This window comes from Prinia subflava, chromosome 2 (assembly GCF_021018805.1).
Source record: "Prinia subflava isolate CZ2003 ecotype Zambia chromosome 2, Cam_Psub_1.2, whole genome shotgun sequence".
In the NCBI taxonomy this organism is placed as follows: Eukaryota; Metazoa; Chordata; class Aves; order Passeriformes; family Cisticolidae; genus Prinia; species Prinia subflava.
Genome location: NC_086248.1, coordinates 25,573,041 through 25,594,124, shown reverse-complemented (window position 1 = coordinate 25,594,124; position 21,084 = coordinate 25,573,041). Strand labels below are relative to the sequence as shown.

Genomic DNA, 21,084 nt, shown 5'->3' with positions numbered 1-21,084 from the left:
TGAAAAATCCCTGTAGAAGCTGTATTGTGAATATCAGGTCCTCAGTGTCAGCTGTTTCCCTCTGCAGCTCATCCCTATTGGTGTGTACTGTGTGCTAATATTGCTAGAGCACCTGCATCCTGATCCCCCCAGGCTGTCCCTGCTAACAGCCTTGCTACATGGGCCACGATTCTGAGGAGTGTGTCGTGCTCCTGCATGACCGTCTTCATTTTGGGCTGATTGAGGCATCTGGTTTCTTGCTGAGCATGAGGAAGATGTACACCCAGCCCTGGGAACTCAGAAATGCTCCTGAGTCTTCCTGTACAGCACTCAAATTTTTGTTCCACTGGAAACAGGAGGCATTGAAGATTTCTACTGCATATGGACAGAAGCTACACCAAATAAATTGCCCTCCTTTAATCTTCTGTTTCAATCATTCCTATATTTACTGATAGCAGCATTCCTACTGTGGGACAGAAGGAACTGACAAAAGCATTTTCTTGATTTTCTGCAAAATTTTATCAGTTCTTTTACTGGAGGAACCACCTTAGCTATATTTCAAGTGGCATTCATTCCCTCAGAGGAGATTTATGATTTTCATAAGAGCATGATTTTGAAAGTTTGCAGGGAAAGGAGCACATTTTGAATTCAGCTATGATGACTAATGTGGGGATGATACTAGAGCTACTGCTGTTTTGTCAAATCAGTGTTTTAATTAGACTATAATTCTTTAGAAAGTCCCATATTTAAACTCATCACATTCTTTTTTAACTGTCTGTGTATCCTGAAACTTTTGTACTCCAGTTACGTTACGAAAATGAAAAAAATTTTGCATGTAGCACATGATTGGTTTTAACTTATAGCAACTTATTGTGCTTCCTCTATTACTTCTGAATTATAAATCATTTTCTATGACAGACTAAGTAAATGATGCAAAACTTTCCTATGTAATATTTCAAATGGTAATTTTACTGTCTTGCACCATGGGAACCGTAGAGTTGGAGAATCTAAGACAAAAGTTCTGTAATATTGCTGTGCATCTGTTTAATTCCAGATGCGGTGTATTACTGCATGTTTCATGTTGCATGACCATAAAGTAATGGAAAATTAATTTTCACTGAAAATAAGTGAAAAACAAAACTCTTTCTACACTATAACATTAACACTCACCTCACAACAGCACTGATAAGAGTTTTATTCCTCCTGGCATTGCAGTTTCCCAAACTAGTTGTCAATGTACTCTGATGCTGCTCCTTCCCTGACTGTGGCAGGTGCTCACTACAGAAGTGGCTGAAGCCTTCTAAGAAACCATTTTCTCCAGTGGTCATTACTGCAAATCTCCTGTCAGTACTTAACCTGTGTGGAGGGCTGGCACAAGCCCTTCTCCTCCTCAGTGCTGTCAGCTGGAGGATTTCTGTGATCCTCCTCCGCCAGTTTAAGCTAGGGAAGCTCTCAACCCTAAAGCACTGGAGCAGCCACACAGTTTAAACTGTTAGCCCTCCTGAAGAGAAGGTACTATTAAGCATAGGAACAATAGTTTGGGGGTTTCTAAAGAGATGCAGCCATGGTCAGAAAGTAAACTATTAAAGCATAAGGTTTTCCATTCATTTCTAGGTTTTAAGCTGTATATATTTCATGCTGCAGGTCTAGTGAAGTAAAGGGTACTTAGAATGGTATAAGCTAGCTTAATTGGTTTGAGCCTGTGTTTTGAAAACACTTGTCTTCTTAAAACTCCAAATTTCAAATAAGGTGCCCTTTGTGATTTGAAAGAAACACTTCAGCTCTTCTTCTCACAAAATAATAAAATGCATAAATGTCAAGTCAGAAAATCCAGTGTTTTTTGCAAGCTTTGCACATAAGCAGAAAGAAACCAGAAGAGTGAAAAAAGTGGATGTTCTCCTTAAAAAAACCCAACAAAATCTGTTTGTGCATTTTGTCAAATATAATATATACTTGTCCAATTATGGCACAAGAAAAGTGCAACTATCTTTTCTGTGTGGATTTCTGGGCTGAAATATTGGCTTTGTCAAAGTTAGTTGAGCTTCAGTCGCTAGCTTGTGTAGGACAAAATTTCCAGGCATTTGCAAGTAGTATTTTGTCTCCATCCATCTTTCTCTGGACTCTTACTAGAAATACAGCACAAATTGAATTGTCTGAAGAAAGGCATCCTAATTTTAAGAGTTCTCATTTTAAAGCTATGTGTGGTTTCTATTGGGTCTTCTGCTCAGCACATCTATATCACTTTTCTCTTAGTTCCCAGGTAATTAATTACTTCTCAGAACACCCCAGGGAGGGAGGTATTCCTGTCTCATTCTTCCAGTGAGGAAGCCATACCACAAAATATTGTCCAAGGTCACTGAGAAAACAAGGAGTGGAGCTAGTAATCCAAATTCCTATGCAGTGTGCTCTCTCCACTGTATGGACTATGCAGTAAAAGAGATTTTTTTTTTTCTCACAAGAAAGAAAACTATATTGTTCTGAATCAAAATCAACTTTTGTTTCTAAAACACCAAAAGGTAAATAAAAAACTGAACCATTACACCATTCTTGTTATATACATCTTAACTATCTAATCAGAATAGCTCTTTCCAATCTTTACCTGGCCACCTGTCCAAAGTAATTGACCAGAAATTAATAAAAATGTGCCCAGTAATTGTGGGCAATATTCAGATGTTACATAAGTTACTGGGAAGAAAAAGTGATCAGGTCTTGATTAGTAAAAGGACTAAGCAATGACTATAAATAAAAAATAATAAGGAAATAATATATTCCTGTGTAAATCACATGCCATTAATATATATTTTCATTTTTAACTCATTCATTATTGTGATCTGCACTTTAAATATTACATCTTTCCCTCTTTGCATATTTGAAGGAGTTTTATTCAATTCTGGAAAATTACATTATAAGGTTGCAGAATGCTAAATGAAGAGTTTAAAAAAGTGTCTGATTTTGTGATTTTCTCTAATCTTTACTTAAAGACATTTAGCACTTGATGATAGCCACATGGATAGACCACTGAATTTTTCTGTGCTTTCAGTAATGCTTAGGTAAAATACTAAGACAGAAACAACTTCATATGTATCCATCTCTGTGTTATAAATGTTACTGTTTTGGTCCCATATTCAAAGAATTTTCTCAGGTTAAAAATTATATGACCTTTTTACATTCTGACTCTCCAGTAAGGAAAAAAAAAATCTTCTAGTAGTAGTAGTAGTATTTAAACAGATTAGAGCTATGGAGTCTTCTAGCAGTTGATGAAAAAATGATTTTTAAAGACATCCTCACGTAATGTATCAATTATGTCTGTAAGAAATACTGGATTCATTTCTATAACTCAACGAACACAGTAAAGTAAATAAGAGTCCATCTGAACCATAGAAAGCAGTGCAAAAACACTAACATGGAAATTCAATCAAGCATAAACCAAACCTAAAGGTGAGCTTCAAATATCAATTCACAGGAGCATATAGCAGATTGAAAGACATATGCAGTGTAATTAAAAGGGCTGTGCCCATGTCCTCACATTTCTTATCCAAGTAGCTATGACACTACCACACCCAAAACAATCCTTCAGCCCAAGCACTCTCAGACTCCTCACCTGTAAACTCTCCTAAGTTTCTATCATGCTGCAATAACTTACACTTTTAGTTTCTGAAAGGAAAACATAAAATATTTCTACTTAACTAAGAATGGCGAAGTTGCCCATACCACCAAATTGCTGAAAATCTGAACTCTCTGCCCTCAGTTATTAAGCTGCTTGTGTGGATTGCTTTTTAACCATAGTCTTTGACACCTGATAGCACTGGAAATAGAAGTGAAAAGGACAGGGAATGAGCAGAATGCTAGAGCAGAAAGACTGGATGGAAGACTGGATGGAAGTCTGGATGTCCCCAAGGGAAGGGGAAGGTCAGACTCCACAGGGTTTCTCTTCACAGGAATGAGAAAAAAATGAAAAGGAATCAGCATTAGAACACAACAATTAGTTTCTTCAGCTCTTGGGCAGTCTCTCACAGTTCTCCCAATTACCTTTCTCTCTCCAAAGTTACATCTTCATCTGAAATGCCTTTCAGTTTCCATGTCATTAACATGTCACTTTCTTAAAATTAAATACATGTCACTTTCTTTAGATGAAATATGTCCAGGGTCTTTTTCCTTCCCCTTTTGGCACAGTCTTTCAGAAAAAGACCAGGCTCACATACTGTTTTGTTCTCGCAGTGAAACTCAGCCTGGTAATCAAACTTTTGACCCTTCTGCTACCCAAGGAGCTACCTAAATCTCTGTGTGACTGCTGAGGTAGTCTATGGGACTCCAGCCTTTTAAGATTGTTCCCAAAGATAGAGATTCTCAGAAGCTCCCTTTCTTCCCTTGTTGCTGAAAGAAAAAGGTTACCTTGGAGTTCTGGAAGGAAGACATGAAAGAGCAGCTTTAATTACTAGCATGCATGTATATTTTGTTAATTAAAACCCCCTCTAGGAAAAAAACACTAGCAATCTGATTTCTTTTTTGGTGTGACTGCATCTAGTAATCTACTGGCACAGTGGTTCAGAGACTCTTGATAGAGAGTGCTGCTCCCTATCATCTTGCTTCTTCCATATAAATATATATAATCCTTTACCACTCTATGAGTGGTAGACACCAGGGTTTCCCCAGCTGAAGGCTGTAGTCCCAAAATTTCCACATCTGTTGTGGCTGTGGAGTCACTTGTTAATACAGTAGGGTCTATCATGCAATATGGACAGGAGCTGTTAGCTGCCAACTATCACGTCATATTTCAATGATGGTGTTAAAGTTTGAAATCAAGCAAATTGCTCCACCATGTTACTGAAAAAAAGAGCGTAAGAGGCTTGTACCATAAATTTTGATTCAGTTTTTGTTCCATATCAGAAGCGGGTACAGTCACAGGAGCAATTTGCTTTAAGAGCAGTCAAGGAAAAGCTGTTTCCTCCAGTTGGTAATATTAAGTCATTTTTTACTGCATGAGTACTACCAAAAAGACTGTACGTTTCACCTTTATATGAAGGTGCTTCAATGTGGACAACAGTGAAGGGACTAAAAAGGAACAAGAAATTGGGTTGTCTTTGTGTTGTACATTTCATGAATATTTTTACTGCTTCAGTCATTTTCATTTATATAAATGAAGCTTCTCCTTTCCATATAAATCTTTCTTGTCCCCAAGGCCTCTCTGCAAATGTAGTAACACTTCAGCAAAGGGTAATTGAAGCTGGAAAAAATTTACAGCAAAATGCCATTTTTAAAGTGTCTAATGATACATACTGCAGAGGCAGGATTTTTAAATTCACTCTACAGAAACTTATTCCCCATAGGAATGAGAGACCTGAGGATTTAGAACTATATATTGGATGCTACTTCTTCAACCCTCTGGGCAGTAGCTTTCCACAGTAAACTTTGGTTTCATGTGACCATAAAACTCCTGATGTTCAAAAAGAGAACATCCTGAAGAACTCGAAGAGAAAGAAAATAAATGGAGTGCACCAAAAAATCACAGTAGGAGTGTTTCTTGTTCCATAGCAAGATCAACTGCTACCAAATCTTTTCCAGAGATGCCCACTCCATACATGCTAGCCTGAACTCACTTTAGCTCTACAGCTTCTATTCTTCTCATACCTCAAGGCAATGAGATAATGAAGTGTAGTTGCAGAGAAGACATCTTGCAGAGAAGAAATAGCTTTCAGAATTTTAACAGGGTTTTTTATGTTTTATATTCTCATTTCTCATAGTCACATATTTTTGCAAATGGTATATTTGATGCCTGATTTAACCATTTAGTATTTTTTGCTTCATGACAGCTTTCTATGTTCTTAGTGTCCACAAAAGTTGTTGGTCATTAGCAAAAACAAGATACCAGCAATGTTGCACTCTGTATGATATGATACACTGCATTTTGTGCATTTCCATTTCAGTCACTCTTAACATGATCAGTTGAAGTCAGTGGAAGACAAAACCAGAAATCATTTGGTGACCCACTGCCTGATTTAGGAGATAATTCAAGTTTTGGGTTCAACTGCTGGACCAGGACTGTAGTAGGGAGTTTACTGATTGCGCCTTTGGAAGAGTTAAATTCCAGAAATACCACATCAGGGAGGAAGAAGAAGATTTGTAGAAGCAATGTAAAAACTGAACTAGACTTACATTTTTTGGCTTATTCTTCCTGAGCATATTTGATTCACCAGATTTGAAAAAGTGTTGTAAAGTTACTGCAAAGTAAAATCTCTTCTTGATTAATTTGGTAGCTTCACTTCTACATATTTTTCTTCCATTATTTTCTTTCTTTCGTTCTCAAATGGAAGTAAAAAAATCAAACATATCTTTTTTATCTTTTCATGATTCAAGTCCTCATCTTGTTACCATACCAACTGCATTAAATGCTATTCAAATTTCTGCTTAAACTTAAATACTAGAAACTCAAAACATCAAATAAATTCTGAACTGGCAGACTAATGCAGTGATTTTTCCAAAGCTGACTGTACCGCCAACACAGTAGTTATTCATTCTCTGCTGAAAGTGAAGGAGTAAGGCCTTTTTTACTTCCTAAGATAGACAGGTTGCCTGTGTAGAGAAGTAGGTTAATTTTCTGTAAGATTTTTTGTAGAAGGATAAAGAAATGGATGATAGCACCATCCTCATTTTGTTTTTCTAAAGCTTTCAGCCAGAACCCTCAAGAATTTTGACAGCCATTAGCAGTGGCATCCCTTTGTTCTTTCAGTTTTAGGTATTTACAAACCTTGTTTTTCTCTTCTGTTTTTAGCACAAGAAGAATGGGCCACGACCCGTTCCAGCCTAAAGGCACCACCTCCAAGGTCAGCCAGAGGGGGTTACAGGGAACACCCCTATGGTAGATATTGAAGGTCCTCCTCATCTGTGACCTCATCTCAAAGACAATTAATAGCCTGTGGTCTCCACATAAACAGCAACAAGACAAGTAATAGTCCATTTCTTTTCTATCCTAGGGATTACTGCTCATTATTATCCAATGTACTACTTGTATTTCCTATAACATTGGCGTGACATTTGCATTAGTATTATTTTATAACACGGACTTAAAAAAACAGAGACAAAAAAACCTTTGGCAAGCATTGTCTATAAACTATTCCAAGATGATGTTCTGTTGGTTGTATTCATTGCTGTGTGTAACTAAAAAGCATGACACTGTTACAGCTCTTGAGTCTCTCTACATACTAGTTAAGGCTGAGTTTCTGTTTAGGGTTGCTGAAAGACTGTAATATGATTTCTTTTATTATTATTTCCGAGCCAGACAATAATCAAGCTGTAGATAAGATGTTTTAACCTGTCTTCTTAAATATATGTTAGTTTAGATTAAGATGCTCGATATTAAGTTTGTAAATTTAATTTTTAATGCTGTTTTAATGGGGTTGAAAACAAGCAGCTACTGTATGTATGTAGCTAACTGAAGTTGTTCAGTGTTTTAACCTGTATTTGTTAAAAAAATCACTTAAAGTTCCATGTGTAAGCTTCTCTAAATAGGAAACCATAATTTTGTCAAATATGTTTGCCATAATTTGTCAATAAAGCTGAAACCTTTTGTAACAAACTAAATTTGGAATTACTTGTTTTCTAGCTTTAAATGCCTGCTTTATTTCTTTTTCAAGAGATGCCTAAAATGTTTTTATATAAAAATTACAAAAATGAACCCAAGCCTGTTTTAAGATTTTTTGTGTAAGACTTTAAAAGTTGTATTAATAACTTCTGGTTGTTAAATAATATAAAAGTTAACAAACTAAACTGTTACATGAATCATGGTTAGTATCCACTAATGTATAACATGTTCATGGAACAAAATGCTTTAGAACAATAAATGGATTTTAAACTATCCTTTAAGCTTGATCTTGCTAAACACAAACTCTGATTGACTTGTTTGTATTAGCATGTCTCTCGTGAGAATGTAATGGAGTTTAAAGAGGTAAGATTACCACTTACCACTGTTAGACTGTCTAAATGCTAGTTCTTCAACCTTTGAGTTTCCCCGCACATTAAATATCCCATTCAACATGTAAGCATTGCATAGATTCACCTATTTGTTTTCACTCAGAAGAGTGCGTTGACTGCATTTTTCGTAGTATATAACAATTTGTCTTGATAAACAAATCATCAGTGTCACTGCCCAGCTGTTGGTACTCAACTTCAAAAACTTTATTTGTAATTTTCAGTGCTAAATATCACCGCCCTTGAAGGCAGTTTAGAGGGCTGATATTTCTTTTGAGACTATCAGACTTGATGGCTGATGATTATTAAGGAAATATGTCGCAGGACTCAAAGGATGACTAAACGTTAAACAGGTAACACTAATAGTAACTCTGTAATTTTGAGTATGCAACAGTAATGTAAAATATTCTCAGTTATTAAGTTACCGATAGTTAAAAAAGTAAACCTACCAAAAGATAACAAATAGGTATATAGGCTATTAAAACAAATAATTAACATTAACTAGTGACAACAAAATTATTCTACAATATATAACCCTCAAGGTAATAAACAGAACTAAAATTAAAAATAATAGTAATGCAACTCTTGCTAACAACAAATATATAACCTAAATTTTGATGAAGAAAAAAAAAAGAACAGAAGACTTGATGCTAGGGATGCCAAAACTGTTAATCCTTTCAATAGTCTTTTTGTTTACCGTGGCTTTTTGTCAATGTGATTGGTTTACTTTTTTGATGAGACTAAAGTACAGGCTGATTGCTGTTCAGTTTGTGAACAAAATCTCTTGCAGCTGGAGTTGCATGCTAGCTCTTTTTGAGTAGTTTATGATGAGTATGTTTTGTCCTTTGAAGTGTTAAAGTGCATTTAGTGGGCTACATGATGGTTACATTGAGTTTATTCTGTCTCACTATTTCAGGGGCTCACAGGCACTGGACAGCTAAGCAGCAGATCTGCTGGCAAGTGGTCAGGTAAGCTCTGCTGCATCTCAGGGGTTTTTCTATTTCCTGTTTTATCTCTGCATTTGTTTTTACTAACACATGAAAATGTATTCAGCTACAGCTTTAAAATAAATATCTTCCCAGCAATGTTTCTCAGCATAATGATTATGGCATAATGGCAATCAAAACATTTACCTATGTGTTGTGATATTCTTCATTCCAATAAAAGAAGTCTTGTCATCTAGCCTTTTAATGGTAAATATTAAGATGGTGTACTTTATAACTGCTCGTGCTAAAAACATAAGCTTCTGTTTATTAAAAGCATGCCTACATTTTAACTAGTCACATAGCAAAGAAAAATGTAATGCTAGCTTGTCTTTGCTTCTGAAAATGTTTAATGTTTCTTCCTATGAAAAATGTATCTGTATAAGGGCAGGAATTTTTTTATTTATTCTTATGCTTGCTAGGTTTTTATGCTCTAGAATGGCAGGGACATTTAGGTATTACTATGCAGTGGCATGGACGGAGGCATTACTTATATTTTCTGTTAAATATATTTAAACATAAAGGTGTATCTTGGATGACCTTTTTAAATAGACTGCAGGTTATATGTGAGATTTTCAACTAAGACAAATGTCATTGCTGGAAACAAAAAAAAAATTCAGCTCAGTTACAGCTTTGTCCATGGACTCAGAAGTGTGAACCTAATCACAGTACAAAAAGTACAAATTCTTCTCATCGTTCTTTACTAGATAAGATTGCACAAATACACAATCCTAGACACATTGATACTCTGGCATCTTTTCCCATGACTGTGGTCTGGATAATGTAATATTTTCCAGGTATGGTGGTATTCAAGAGTTACTTACAAACCACAAGTTGTGTTGTATAACAAGATATAAAGGGTTTAATCTTCCTCTTCAAAGAGTTTCCTCATGATCTTTATAAATTGGTTTTATCGATGTGCTACAACCACCCTACAGACCAAAGTGATATAGTGTGGCATTAAGGTTTGTCTGCATACCACATCAGTGTGAGTGTACCACTGTAGGAAAATCTTCCATCTACCCACCTTGCATGTAGTTACACTAATTTGCTTTGGTCAGTATATATCTCTACAGAAAAGAAAAACACTTTCCTTTGCTATAAATAGTTTCACACTGGTATAACTATGATTATAGATTATTGTTTGTTATATATTATACTATGTAAGTATTCCAGGAAATGCTCATATGCCTTACTGAAATGGTAATAACATAAAGCTGTAAGCAGGTCATACCTGATGTGTGATCCAGGGCAAAGTAGATAAAATTAATTTCTCACTTGTGCATCACATTTTTATGTGAGGGTAACTACTCTGAACTCCTTGAGGATGGACTTCAATAAATATAGCTTTATAGCAGAGCAGTGTCCTTTAATATTCCTGTCTCCAGATCTACTTTGCAGCCATTACTTGTGTAAATTTTAAAAAATGGCAGAAAATGTCAGTAAAATGATGCACTGTGAAATATTCTTACATAAGAATTATTTTGAAAAAGTAGGTTAAGTCAGTGCAAGCAAGCAACTGTTTATGCAAACATTTTTTCTATTGATTTTCAGGAAAACAGTATGAAAAATTACCCAAGACTGCATGTGCTGTTCAGTGCTAACTAAAAATATATTTCACTGCTGTTTCTGAAGAAGCCTTGCAGTTAATCAGTTATGTCTTAGGAAAAACATAATCCACTTTATTAATTTTTGAGAGAGTAACAAGAGAGTCTGGTTATTCGAATTAACAGCTGTCTTCAGGTCTTCCATGGAAAGCTGTAACATATTCCACACATCCACCAGCAGGTCAGCCACAGTTCTCAGATTCTGAAAACTTCTATGCACCACCAGAAGACATGTAACAGATCACTCCAAGACACTTGTCACCAACCAAACATTTTATTTGGCTTAATTCACTTACAATTAGTTTTGTTTGTAATACAAAGAAAAAAGCAATATAAAATACCAAAATAAATAAGTGAAAATACTGGGAAAGAGAAGTTAAAAATGTAAAATTTCTGTTCAAATACTTCAAAGATTTTCTTTGTCTGTCTGGATTGACCTCATAAATAGAACAGTTTGATCTTTAGAAGAAAGTAGTGCTAAATAGTTTTTAGTACTTTTTTAGTAGTTAGTAGTTCAGTAGTTAAATCAGCAAATTATATTTTGTTTAGAAGCCTTTTTGCATGTATTCAAGATCCATTCTAACTGAAAAAATTAGGTATTTCTAGAGCAGCAACTTTTATTAGAAAATGAAATAGTGCCATGTAACTCATTCCTTATCTCACAGTGTTTGAACAAAGATCTTAAATCTTCATATGAATAAATGAAGAACCTCAGGAAACACAGTATATCTGACCTCACCACGGAGGATATTGGCAATGTTTTTGTAGCTCAATGATGTCCTCAGCCTCCATGCAGACTGACAGAGCTACAGCCATAAAGCCAAGTGATCTCTGTCCCCTTGCTCCATGCCCCTTCCATAGCCCAGCCATGATTACTCCATTTTATTTAGACATGTGCTGACTTCCAAAGTGCCTAACAGGGATGTCAGTGATGGGGAGTGAGGGCATGAGAGCACATCACTGTGCCTGTGGTAGCTCTGAGGAAATGGAGGTGCAGACCTTGTGAGTGAGCATGGCAGGATGGAAGCTCCTTTGTCTCTCTCTTGCCAGGGAACTGCCAAACCACAGCCACAACTGAGGTACTGAGCTGCTTATCAGGAACTTAGTAAAGCAACCAAGTTACCATCAGGAACAGGATAATTAACATAGATGAGTGCACCAGTTGAAAGGCTTATTATTTTATCGTGATAATATGCATTTATGGTAGTCCTCAAGAAATATCATCCAGGGTTATTATCTGAAGGTTAAAATCAAGAACAAGTAATCAATGTATCGTGTTCAAATAAAAAACAAATTTGGTCTACATTAGTGATATATTTCCTTCAAGTTTGACAGTAGGAGTCTTGTTTTGTGAACCTTTTAAGTCCAAAGTTTTACAAGAGTCAAATATTGCAGCTACAAAATTATAAACGGAGGTAAAGGAGAATCATCAAACTAGCTAAACATGGAGAGAAAAAGTCTTTGATAGTGACTGAAAGAAGCCTGTGATCCATTAACTAAAGGAAGTCCTAGAACCTTTTCCATATTGTATTGCATTAACAGGCAGAAACAAGACTGTATAACGGTTAAGGAGGGACAGCACTGGATATCAGTGTTCTTCATGCATCCTTCTTAGAGATACTTCATATTCTGTAAAGCTTACTGGTAACTTTCCTTTCCTTTATGGAAAAATACTGTGTAAAATTACAAATGAGAAATTCTACCTAAATTTCTTAAATAGCTACATATTTTGACAGAAAATTGTTCTCCTGTTGCCTTCTGTAATTTCTTTTGTGAAAGAAATACCAGATCTAAACAGGATTATAATCTCCTTAAACAATCTGTTTGCCAACAACTTCTTAGCAAAGATATTAAAGAAAATAGGGTGGGTTTTTTAATAAGTATTACCTGAATTCTTTCCTAATGTTGTAGAACTTCAATAAATGGCTCAAGATGACAAGCAGATAAAGCAGTTTGGGAAAAATATTCATGCAGTCAGAATCACAGAATAGGGTACAAATGAATCCTACATGACAAAGAAACAATTTATTCCTATATCAGAATCTGTGGATTTTTAGAGATCTGGAGGAGTTCATTTGTAGATGCATTGTAGATGCAAGGTAGGATTTAAAAAAGCATTTCACTAAGAGATTACAAAGTTTTTACTCAAAAAGAAAGGCTATAATTGGAAAGGTTGGCCATAGTTAATGTCCAAAGAATAATATTTGTAATTATTTCTTGTCATCCTCTGTTGTCAACATATTAATCAAAGTACAAAAAGAACCCAAATTAACAAGTAAAATCACAGGAAAAACTGAAAAATATTTGAATAGTGAATAGAAAAATAATGCTAATGTCTTCTGAACTTTTTGTCCTCCATTAAAAACTTAGATGCACTCTGTGACCTCTGTCAGTTATTAAAACCTAAGACTTTTATCAGAAAAAGTGTCACATGATACCAGTTTTACTGTACTGGTCTGCTGAGATAGAACAGGCACACAGATAACTTTCTCAAACCAGGTATGGCTTCAGACATGATCATCATCATCCACTCTGTTGTTAGCTAATTTATTTTTTCTAGTCATTACTGTGTATCATTAGAACCTGACAGAAAGCTTTGATATCATTAAGCTTTTCCTTTTTCTTCAGTTGGTTTTGTTCCTGGTCCTGTCAATCAGATGCTAATGTTCATTTGAAACATTAAGGAAAATGATTCCTACTGAAAGATTTGCTGGTCTACATAGCTATTAGACAATTTATGAGCGTAGCTCATGAGAATGCTGGGATCTTTTAGAGGAGACACTGTATACTGTATACAGTATTTGTGTTCTGAAGCCATGGAATCTGAAGATGAACTGCACCTGCCAGTATGAGTACAGGAAAGATTTTCTGTCCTTTCACAGTCTCTGGTTGACTAATTTATTTGTATTACATCTTGGCAGAACATGTTGAAATATATTTCTAAATCACGCATATCTGGAACAAAGTCTTCGTTCTCAAAGAGAAGCAATTTTTGTCAACTTAAGCACAAGAAATGCAGATTTCTAAACTTCTACTAAAAACATGTCACTTTTTTAAAGGTTTGTTTTCCTTATATAAATTCTTTTCAAAGGCTGTGTTGGGTAGTTATTGAAAGATATAAATGCCACCTTTCCTAAAATAATTGAATTAATTTTGAAGCCTAGTATGCTTTACCAGAGAATAGCCAGATTTGTTGAAAATGCAATTGCAAACATATTTCAAATAAGTAAATCAGAAGGAAGGTTTATTGGAAGAAGATAATACCCATGTTGTAATGGTATAGGTCATCATTCCCATATTAAAAAGAAAAATATGAAAGAAAAAGATGTGCAGTTGATAATCGATATCCTGCATGTGCCCTAAGAATTTTTCAAGGTGCTATATGGAAACAATTAGAACTTTCTAATATCTTTTCACAACATTTGGGTGTACAAGGTGGAAAACAGAAATGTGTCAGTGCCTGATAAGAGTAGAATTAATTATGAAAGCAATGTTTCTTGTTTACTTCTTTTGCTGCTATACCTTATTGATTTAATGGAGGTATAGTTTCTTGTTATACAATATTATTATACAGTGTGAGAATAGCTGCTTCTGTCTTGTTTGGCTCTGTTGTTGCCATGCTGGATGCATTAGCTGGTGATGGATGGCTTACTCACAGGAGAGCAGGGGATATTTTGTTAGGTGCCCTTGCATTACAAGACCTTCACACTGTGTTACCACCCACAAGTCAGAGGTACAAACTGCTGAGCTGCTCATCTGTGACTCAGCATTCTGAATGGGCTTGCTTTCTTTACTTCTGCACAGCACACAGAACTAAGTGTGCAGATGTCTTGTATCATGATTTACTATATGCACCTTGAACTTATATTCATTGCTCAGCTAATAATTCATTATATTTCTTCCTGAAGTTCATAACAATCCCGTACAAACAGTGGCAAAATTTAATGAGAAGGTCTTGGCAATGCAGCTTCTTTCTTTTTCCTTTCTTTTTTCCACTTTTTTTCTCTTCTTCCCAGAAGAACATAATGTTTCATATATCTACTTTAGCTGAAAAGATAATCAAGGATACTGCCATTCAAATGAAATGCTGCTATTTGTTAATAATACAGTAATTTAGTGTGACATTCTCTGAGTATTTAAAACTGATAGGGTTCTTCTTATTATTCTGTATGGTATTTTGAATATATAATACCTTTTAATATCTGTTTTAGAATTCATGATGTAAAGATACAAACAACTGACAGGAATGTTGTATTACATTGAATTCCTGTTAAGCAAAGTAGCTTTCTGATGGAGAATTTAATCCTGCAGATCTTACTCAGGTTTCATATACTAAAAATCCATGCTGACATCAAGGACTGAAAAGGGAATATGAAATTCAGAATGTGATCTGTAGTCAGATTTATAACTTAATTAAATTCAAACAGATCGCTTAGCTGTTAAGGACTGGATTGCATCATTCCGGCCCATGTCCTGCTAAGCAGCAGTGGGGAATGGCTTTGATCCAGGAAGAATACTTCAGATACAGTATCATATCAATTTTTTACTTTTCAAGCTATCATAACCAATTTTCCCACATGCAAGAAAAATATTTAGTTGAAGGTACTTGCTTGGCACTGTTGCTCGCTCAAATCTCAACTTGGCAATCAAGTTCATCCCTTCATGGTAGTCACCACTTTATTTTCATGAGAACTATCACATTACTGAAGGAGGCACAATACTTTTTGTATCACTGAACTTGTTTGCAGATCTAAGGCAAAAATAGGTTGCCAATTAGACTGTGAAGGCATGTGAGATATGTGCTTTAGGGAACCTAGTGCTCATTTGAAAGAGTTATGGGGACCCAAATAATGCTGTGTAGTCCTTAAAAGCTGAAGTAGCACATACAGAGCTTAAGAGAATATTGCTGCACTGAACTCAGAATGCTTACTAAAGGCAGCAGATATTTTAATCTCTGCCTTACAATGGAGAATTAGAAAAACAGTGAAGTTGCATGATTTGGCTAAGGTCACTCAGCAGGTCAAAGTGATGTAATGAAGTGCAATTAGCAAAGCAGCAGGTGAGGATAAGAAGCTGCATCAGGAAATGAAACACAGGATGCATTCTGAGCTGGGATTTGTTTTGAAAACTGAACTCCCTTGTCCACAGTTCAGTTTTACTGTCATCACTTGGTGCCTGATGGACTTTACCAGGCAATTGGATGAAGCCAGAGCAGAATGTGTTTGTATAGGAACCCTACCCACATATGCCAGATTTACACTGAAAAAGCCTGTTATTATTCTCTTCATCCATTTCCTTTAAAACCATGTTTTTCAGTAGCTCCATCACCTGTTGCCATGGTAAGTTTCTCATGCTGTAACTCTTTGATGAGAAGGAAAGGCATCTCAAAACACTGATAAGGGCTCAAGACACCAGGTAATACCCAATGTCCTCCCCATAGCACTAAGCACACTTGGACTGGACCCTAAAAACCCACATAGTCTTACACTTTATAGTGCTGATGGTTCTAGAAATAAGAGAATTTCTATTTTAGACCAATTTAGGGATAATTTTACAGTCAGAGTAGTTCATTTGGGTTTTTCTACTTTGGAGTCTGCTTAGCTAAATTATTGAAAATAAGGCACCTGATTTTGTAATAAATAGTCAACCAAAAATAACCCAAAGGATATCTTTAAGGATCTAGAAAGCAGATAGCATTTTTAGTATAAAAACACTTTATACCAGGTTCTTCATCTAGACTTGTTTCAATGAATCATTCTCATTCATAGCTCCAACAGATAAAATACAGAACAAGCTATAAAGTTTAATTTGCCATGCCTCCAATTCTCTCATTTTTCTTGTAAATATACTTCTGGCAGGGCTGGCCATATTTTCTACCTGTAAATGCAACTGTGTCCACTTCAAGTTAGGTTTTCCAAGATGGATATCTGCTCAACCCAAGGATTTTGGTAAAAATGCTAAAGAGTTCAGAAAAATAAAAAAACATTTTTCTGTCAGATCCAGAAAAAGATGTTTGGGGTGCATGGTGAAGGGGTCAGGAGAAATATGTAGAAGAAACAAGAGCTCTGTCTGTATTCTCAAATTAGACAACACCAGAATGATGCCATCTCAGATTTATTTTCGCAGTGCTCGTATTTTTAATTGCATTCTTGCCTATTGTACAAGTTGATGTCTGTGGAAATGTGTAAGGGTTGTGTGCCCGAACAGGCTCTTAGCCACAGAACCACTGGCAGACATTCCCAGTGCTTTGGAGGGTGTTTAATGGCAAACAGCTGGCTAAAACAGAGGAATGGATTTTATTGTCCTTCAACATCTCTATCAACACAGGTTTTTTTGTGAGGGTAGGCAAACTGCTCAAAGTAAAAGCCTGCTAATGTTGTGTTTCTTGTTGCCTTGAGATCTTACAAAAACTCTTTGGATCTGATTTTCATCAGAGTTGCAAGGGTCATCATGAGCTGTGCCTGACTCTGTAAAATGCTGTTTAAGGTTAGCTGCAAGCTTTGGTTTTCCCAGGCCATGGAACCATGTTAAATGTTTTATTTTAACTCAGGAATATAATAAACAATTAGCTACACTTATGAGGTATTTACATAGTATTACCACAAAGGACATAGAAAGCAAACTGCGAAGTTCATAATTTTGTCATGTTTTGACATTATGTTTTGACATAAAGTTTTGAATAGAGTTCAGACAAATAATAAAGGAAAAACACGTTGAATAATGAGGACAAAAGAAATACTGAATAGCTGTTCTTTCATTTATCTTTCTTATGGATGAAATCAAGCACAAAAAAAATTAACAGCCATTTTAAACTCAATGGTTGAAACAAACAAACAAACAAACAAAAAACACCAAAAAACCCCAACAAACTAACAAAGTTTAACTCGGACACTGGCTACATCAAAACTATACATGGCAAGACCTGAATTTGGGTTTCACTGACGTGTAACTGATATTTAACTAATTCACAGTGCTTGGCTTACTTTAACCATTTATTTTGCAAGCCTGATATTTATACCCAGCTAATAGTTTTCATCAAAGTAAAATGTCTCCAAGTTTGTGAAAAGGCTTACACAATTTGCAAATTGAGGTTTCCTGTGTCATTAACTTGCTTTGGATATAAGGAATTCCCCTGAGTGACCCAAAAATTATTTTCTGATTCTTTCATGAAAATCTGTTTGTTTTGGAGAATATCATGAGACATCCACAAAGTTGTTGTTTGCCAACTCAGTAAACTTGGTAGAAGCTGTAAAAAGATGTCTACATTCCCCTATTCCACTGATCGGGATTTTTTCTTCTATGTGAAATTACCTTGGTGTAACACTTGGGGAAATACAGAGCACATTCATCACCTAGCTTCAAATATCTGCTTTTGCTGCTACAGGTACCTAGGGTACCTACACACTCAGTGGAGTGATCTTTGCTCACAGAAAATAATTCAGAGTACCTAAGCCAGATGCTCTAATACACTCTTTGGATGTCCTTTGTCTCCAATGGGTGGCTGAAGAGACTAAGTAATGTGTTTAAAAAATGCCTTCCTCTCCAGCCTAAATCTTTAAATTCTCTCACAATTCATTTACTGTAATAAGAACTTATTTTAATTAGTCTCTCATAGGCCTGATTTTGTTATTATCAAAAAATAAAACACAGCTCCAACCCAACTTCTTCTTACAAGTTCTCATTCTCATCCATACCAGCATTCAGAAATAATTTATTCTGGAAGAATATAATTACTCTGCTGTAATATCTGCATAAAGAGTGTTGTTGTTCATAAAATTCACCCCCACAAACCTCCTTTTTATTTTATTGCCAAAAGCACACTCCTACTACTGTGCATGGACTATGAGCCTTCATCTCAAGTAGGTGATTACAGGTACAGAAAAGGTATTGATGCAGTACATGAATAATTTGTAGCAGTATAAAAATTAATAATTTAGATGAGAAATCTAGGCTAAAATGATAGCTAAAGTTTTATATAGTAACTTTACTAAAACCTTCAGAAAGTAAAAAAAAAAAACAAAAGAAAACCCAAAATCTAGAAATACCAGTGTTCAGTTTGTTGCTTTGCCTCTTTTTTCCCTGTTGTTCACACTCATCATTTTAGAGACCCTAAGCAGGTGGTCACATGCACACCCATTCTACCTGTACTTTACATGGAACAGGAATGTGTTAAAACTGCATAGCAAATTTGCATGCAGTTTTGTAACTGCTTTATCTCATAGCATGCAGAATTTGGAAGGTAATGTCTTCCAGAGTTTTCTGTCATCTAAACTTTAACCCTGTGTCACAGAGATGCTGTGTGAAGCTACATAGGTCATTTAAGCAAAAAAATTAATGTGACAACTAATTTTTTGTTCTTTATTAAATATGTCCGCCCAACTTTATCTTGATTTTCAGATTTTTGGAGCCTTAGGGAAGTACAGTACCTTTTGAATGGTGTTCAGGAAATTGAGAGTGCTCAACATCATTTGCAGTAAATCACTGGCTTCTGAAGGACTGGGCCTCAGGTTGGGACTCTCCACAGCCTTGAGTTCTGGACCTACCATTACCACCCTCTCTAGGATATGCCACCACTCAGGCTTACAGTGATCTTCCAGCCTATCAGGTGAGCTGTAGTATTTTTCTATACGGTTTTAGTTTGTGTCAAATGTGAGATAATTAGGTCACCTCAGTCTGCAAAAAACAGGATTATTGTAAACTAGTTCATATTTTGTTTGCCGTTGTAAAAGAGCTTATACAGAGATTCCTCTGGTGCAGTTTACTTTGACACAGGACAGTTTAATTATGCATCTAAATTCTTACACTTTCTGTCATAAAGAAACACAATAGTTCATCATCTTCCTCACAGAAGTAACACAATAATAAATAAACTATATTTGTGTAGCATGTTGAAAATAGAAATAGTTTTTTAAAATGCCAAACATTTGAAGAAATTGTCTCCCCTTGGGATAAGTTAATCCACTGAGATGGTATGTGAAAACCAAATATTGCAGATTCTGGAGGTTTTTTTACTCTGTTCTCCACTTGTGCATCTCTGAAAATACAGGTATCTTTATTGAGCTGCTGTGAACATTCACTTATTGAGGTTTATATGGTTCAGTTACTGTAGTATTGTTGCTACAAACTATGCACAATGAAAACCTGTCAGAAAGTAAATAAAACAACAGCAGCAACCATTTGGGTGAAAAAGAGAAAACAAAAAAGGGTCATACCATTGGAGTTTAAGACAGATATTTAATTTAATATTTAATTCAATCTGATATCCAAAATGAGTTAGGTCTTTTGGAGATAAGGGAAGTAAGGGGTCCTTTAGTTAAAGGCTATGTTCTCTTGTATATGCTAAAGAACATAATGCAGTTATGTTGGAAATTATAAATTTAACATTTCCTAAATCCTTCAAGCTAAATACTGAGTTGTATTTTTCTGTAATAAGCTTATATAAATCCATATATCATAGAAAAGTACAATTATTGCATTTAGTTGTTAGAAATGAACTTGTTTCTTCAGCAAAGAGCATGTCAAACAAAAGACCTTGTCACTTGTGGGTAGCTAGCACACTCAGAAGGTTTCAGCTCACAAAAGCAGCATCAGTAGCTAATGTGGAGTCCTGCTGTAGCTGGACACACCTTCATTTCCTACACCCTGGTGCAAGCACAGTCCTTCCCTTGTTTCTCCTGACTGCACATCAGAAAACAGACCAGAAGTCTGCCCTGAGGAACAGCATGAAGCCGTCATATGGGAACCCCATTCCCTGTCACCCTGAGTTAAAAAGGGGTGGCACTTTTCTGCCCACACTATTTTTGGTTCTGCTCTTGCAAATGGTGATAAAAATTTAAACTATGCCCTAGTTTTGACATAGATTTTTCTCTGCAGAGAAAGAGCTAAAAGAATGTGGCCTGAAGCTATTCAAACTTAACACAACTCTAGACTTGAGAAAAAAGTCAGTGCATTTTTCAAGATTCTTTCTCCCAGCTAGAGCTGCAAATAAACCCTAGGTGACAGTATTCACACTCCAGTTTTATGTAGGCTGTGAGTGAGATAAAGAAAAGGGTGAAAATAGGCAGCTTTCTTAAGGGTTTACTTAGGTTATATTTATGTGTGTTAACACAGTAAATAGTAATCAAAGGCTCCTAGAATTTTTTTTTTTTTTTTTTTTTTTTTTTTTTTTTTTGCTTTGCGTATAGCAAATGAAAGAAGGGAGAAACTGCACTGCATCACACAGCATACTATTCATCAGGACCAAAATACCTTTGCTTAGAGCCCAAACACCCAATCATTGTACCACATTTCCTAAAATGGCTTACAAGGAGACTTGGAAGTAGGTGATCATGATTGCCTAAAGAAAATGACATAGTATTCTTGGAAACTTGAATAAAAAAGTTAATTCCTTTCCACTCAGTAACTGCAGTTTTTAATAAGTGATAAAATATTTCAGAAGGCTGGAAGACTGTACTTATATTTCTAGAAGATGAACAAAAGTCTCTAGAGGAAGAAAGGGAAGTCTGATTTTTCCCTATGCCGAGCAAGCCAGAAATTTGTAGCAAAATACT

General features: G+C 35.6%; 1 protein-coding gene and 1 long non-coding RNA gene across 2 annotated transcripts in view; both read left to right on the top strand.

Moving 5' to 3' along the window:
* The window catches only part of KHDRBS2 (KH RNA binding domain containing, signal transduction associated 2), a 319,671-nt gene extending 311,905 nt beyond the window's left edge, over positions 1 to 7,766 (top strand). Inside the window, exon 9 of the mRNA XM_063389417.1 lies at positions 6,749 to 7,766. Coding sequence (XP_063245487.1) covers positions 6,749 to 6,846 — 98 coding nt within the window. The 3' untranslated portion in view covers positions 6,847 to 7,766. The remainder of the gene's footprint in view (positions 1 to 6,748) is intronic.
* A 1,030-nt stretch (positions 7,767 to 8,796) lies between these two features.
* LOC134547702 (uncharacterized) overlaps positions 8,797 to 21,084 on the top strand; it is a 31,207-nt gene continuing 18,919 nt past the window's right edge. The window contains exons 1-2 of the long non-coding RNA XR_010079559.1: positions 8,797 to 8,912; positions 18,932 to 19,139. This is a non-coding gene — a long non-coding RNA (uncharacterized LOC134547702). The remainder of the gene's footprint in view (positions 8,913 to 18,931; positions 19,140 to 21,084) is intronic.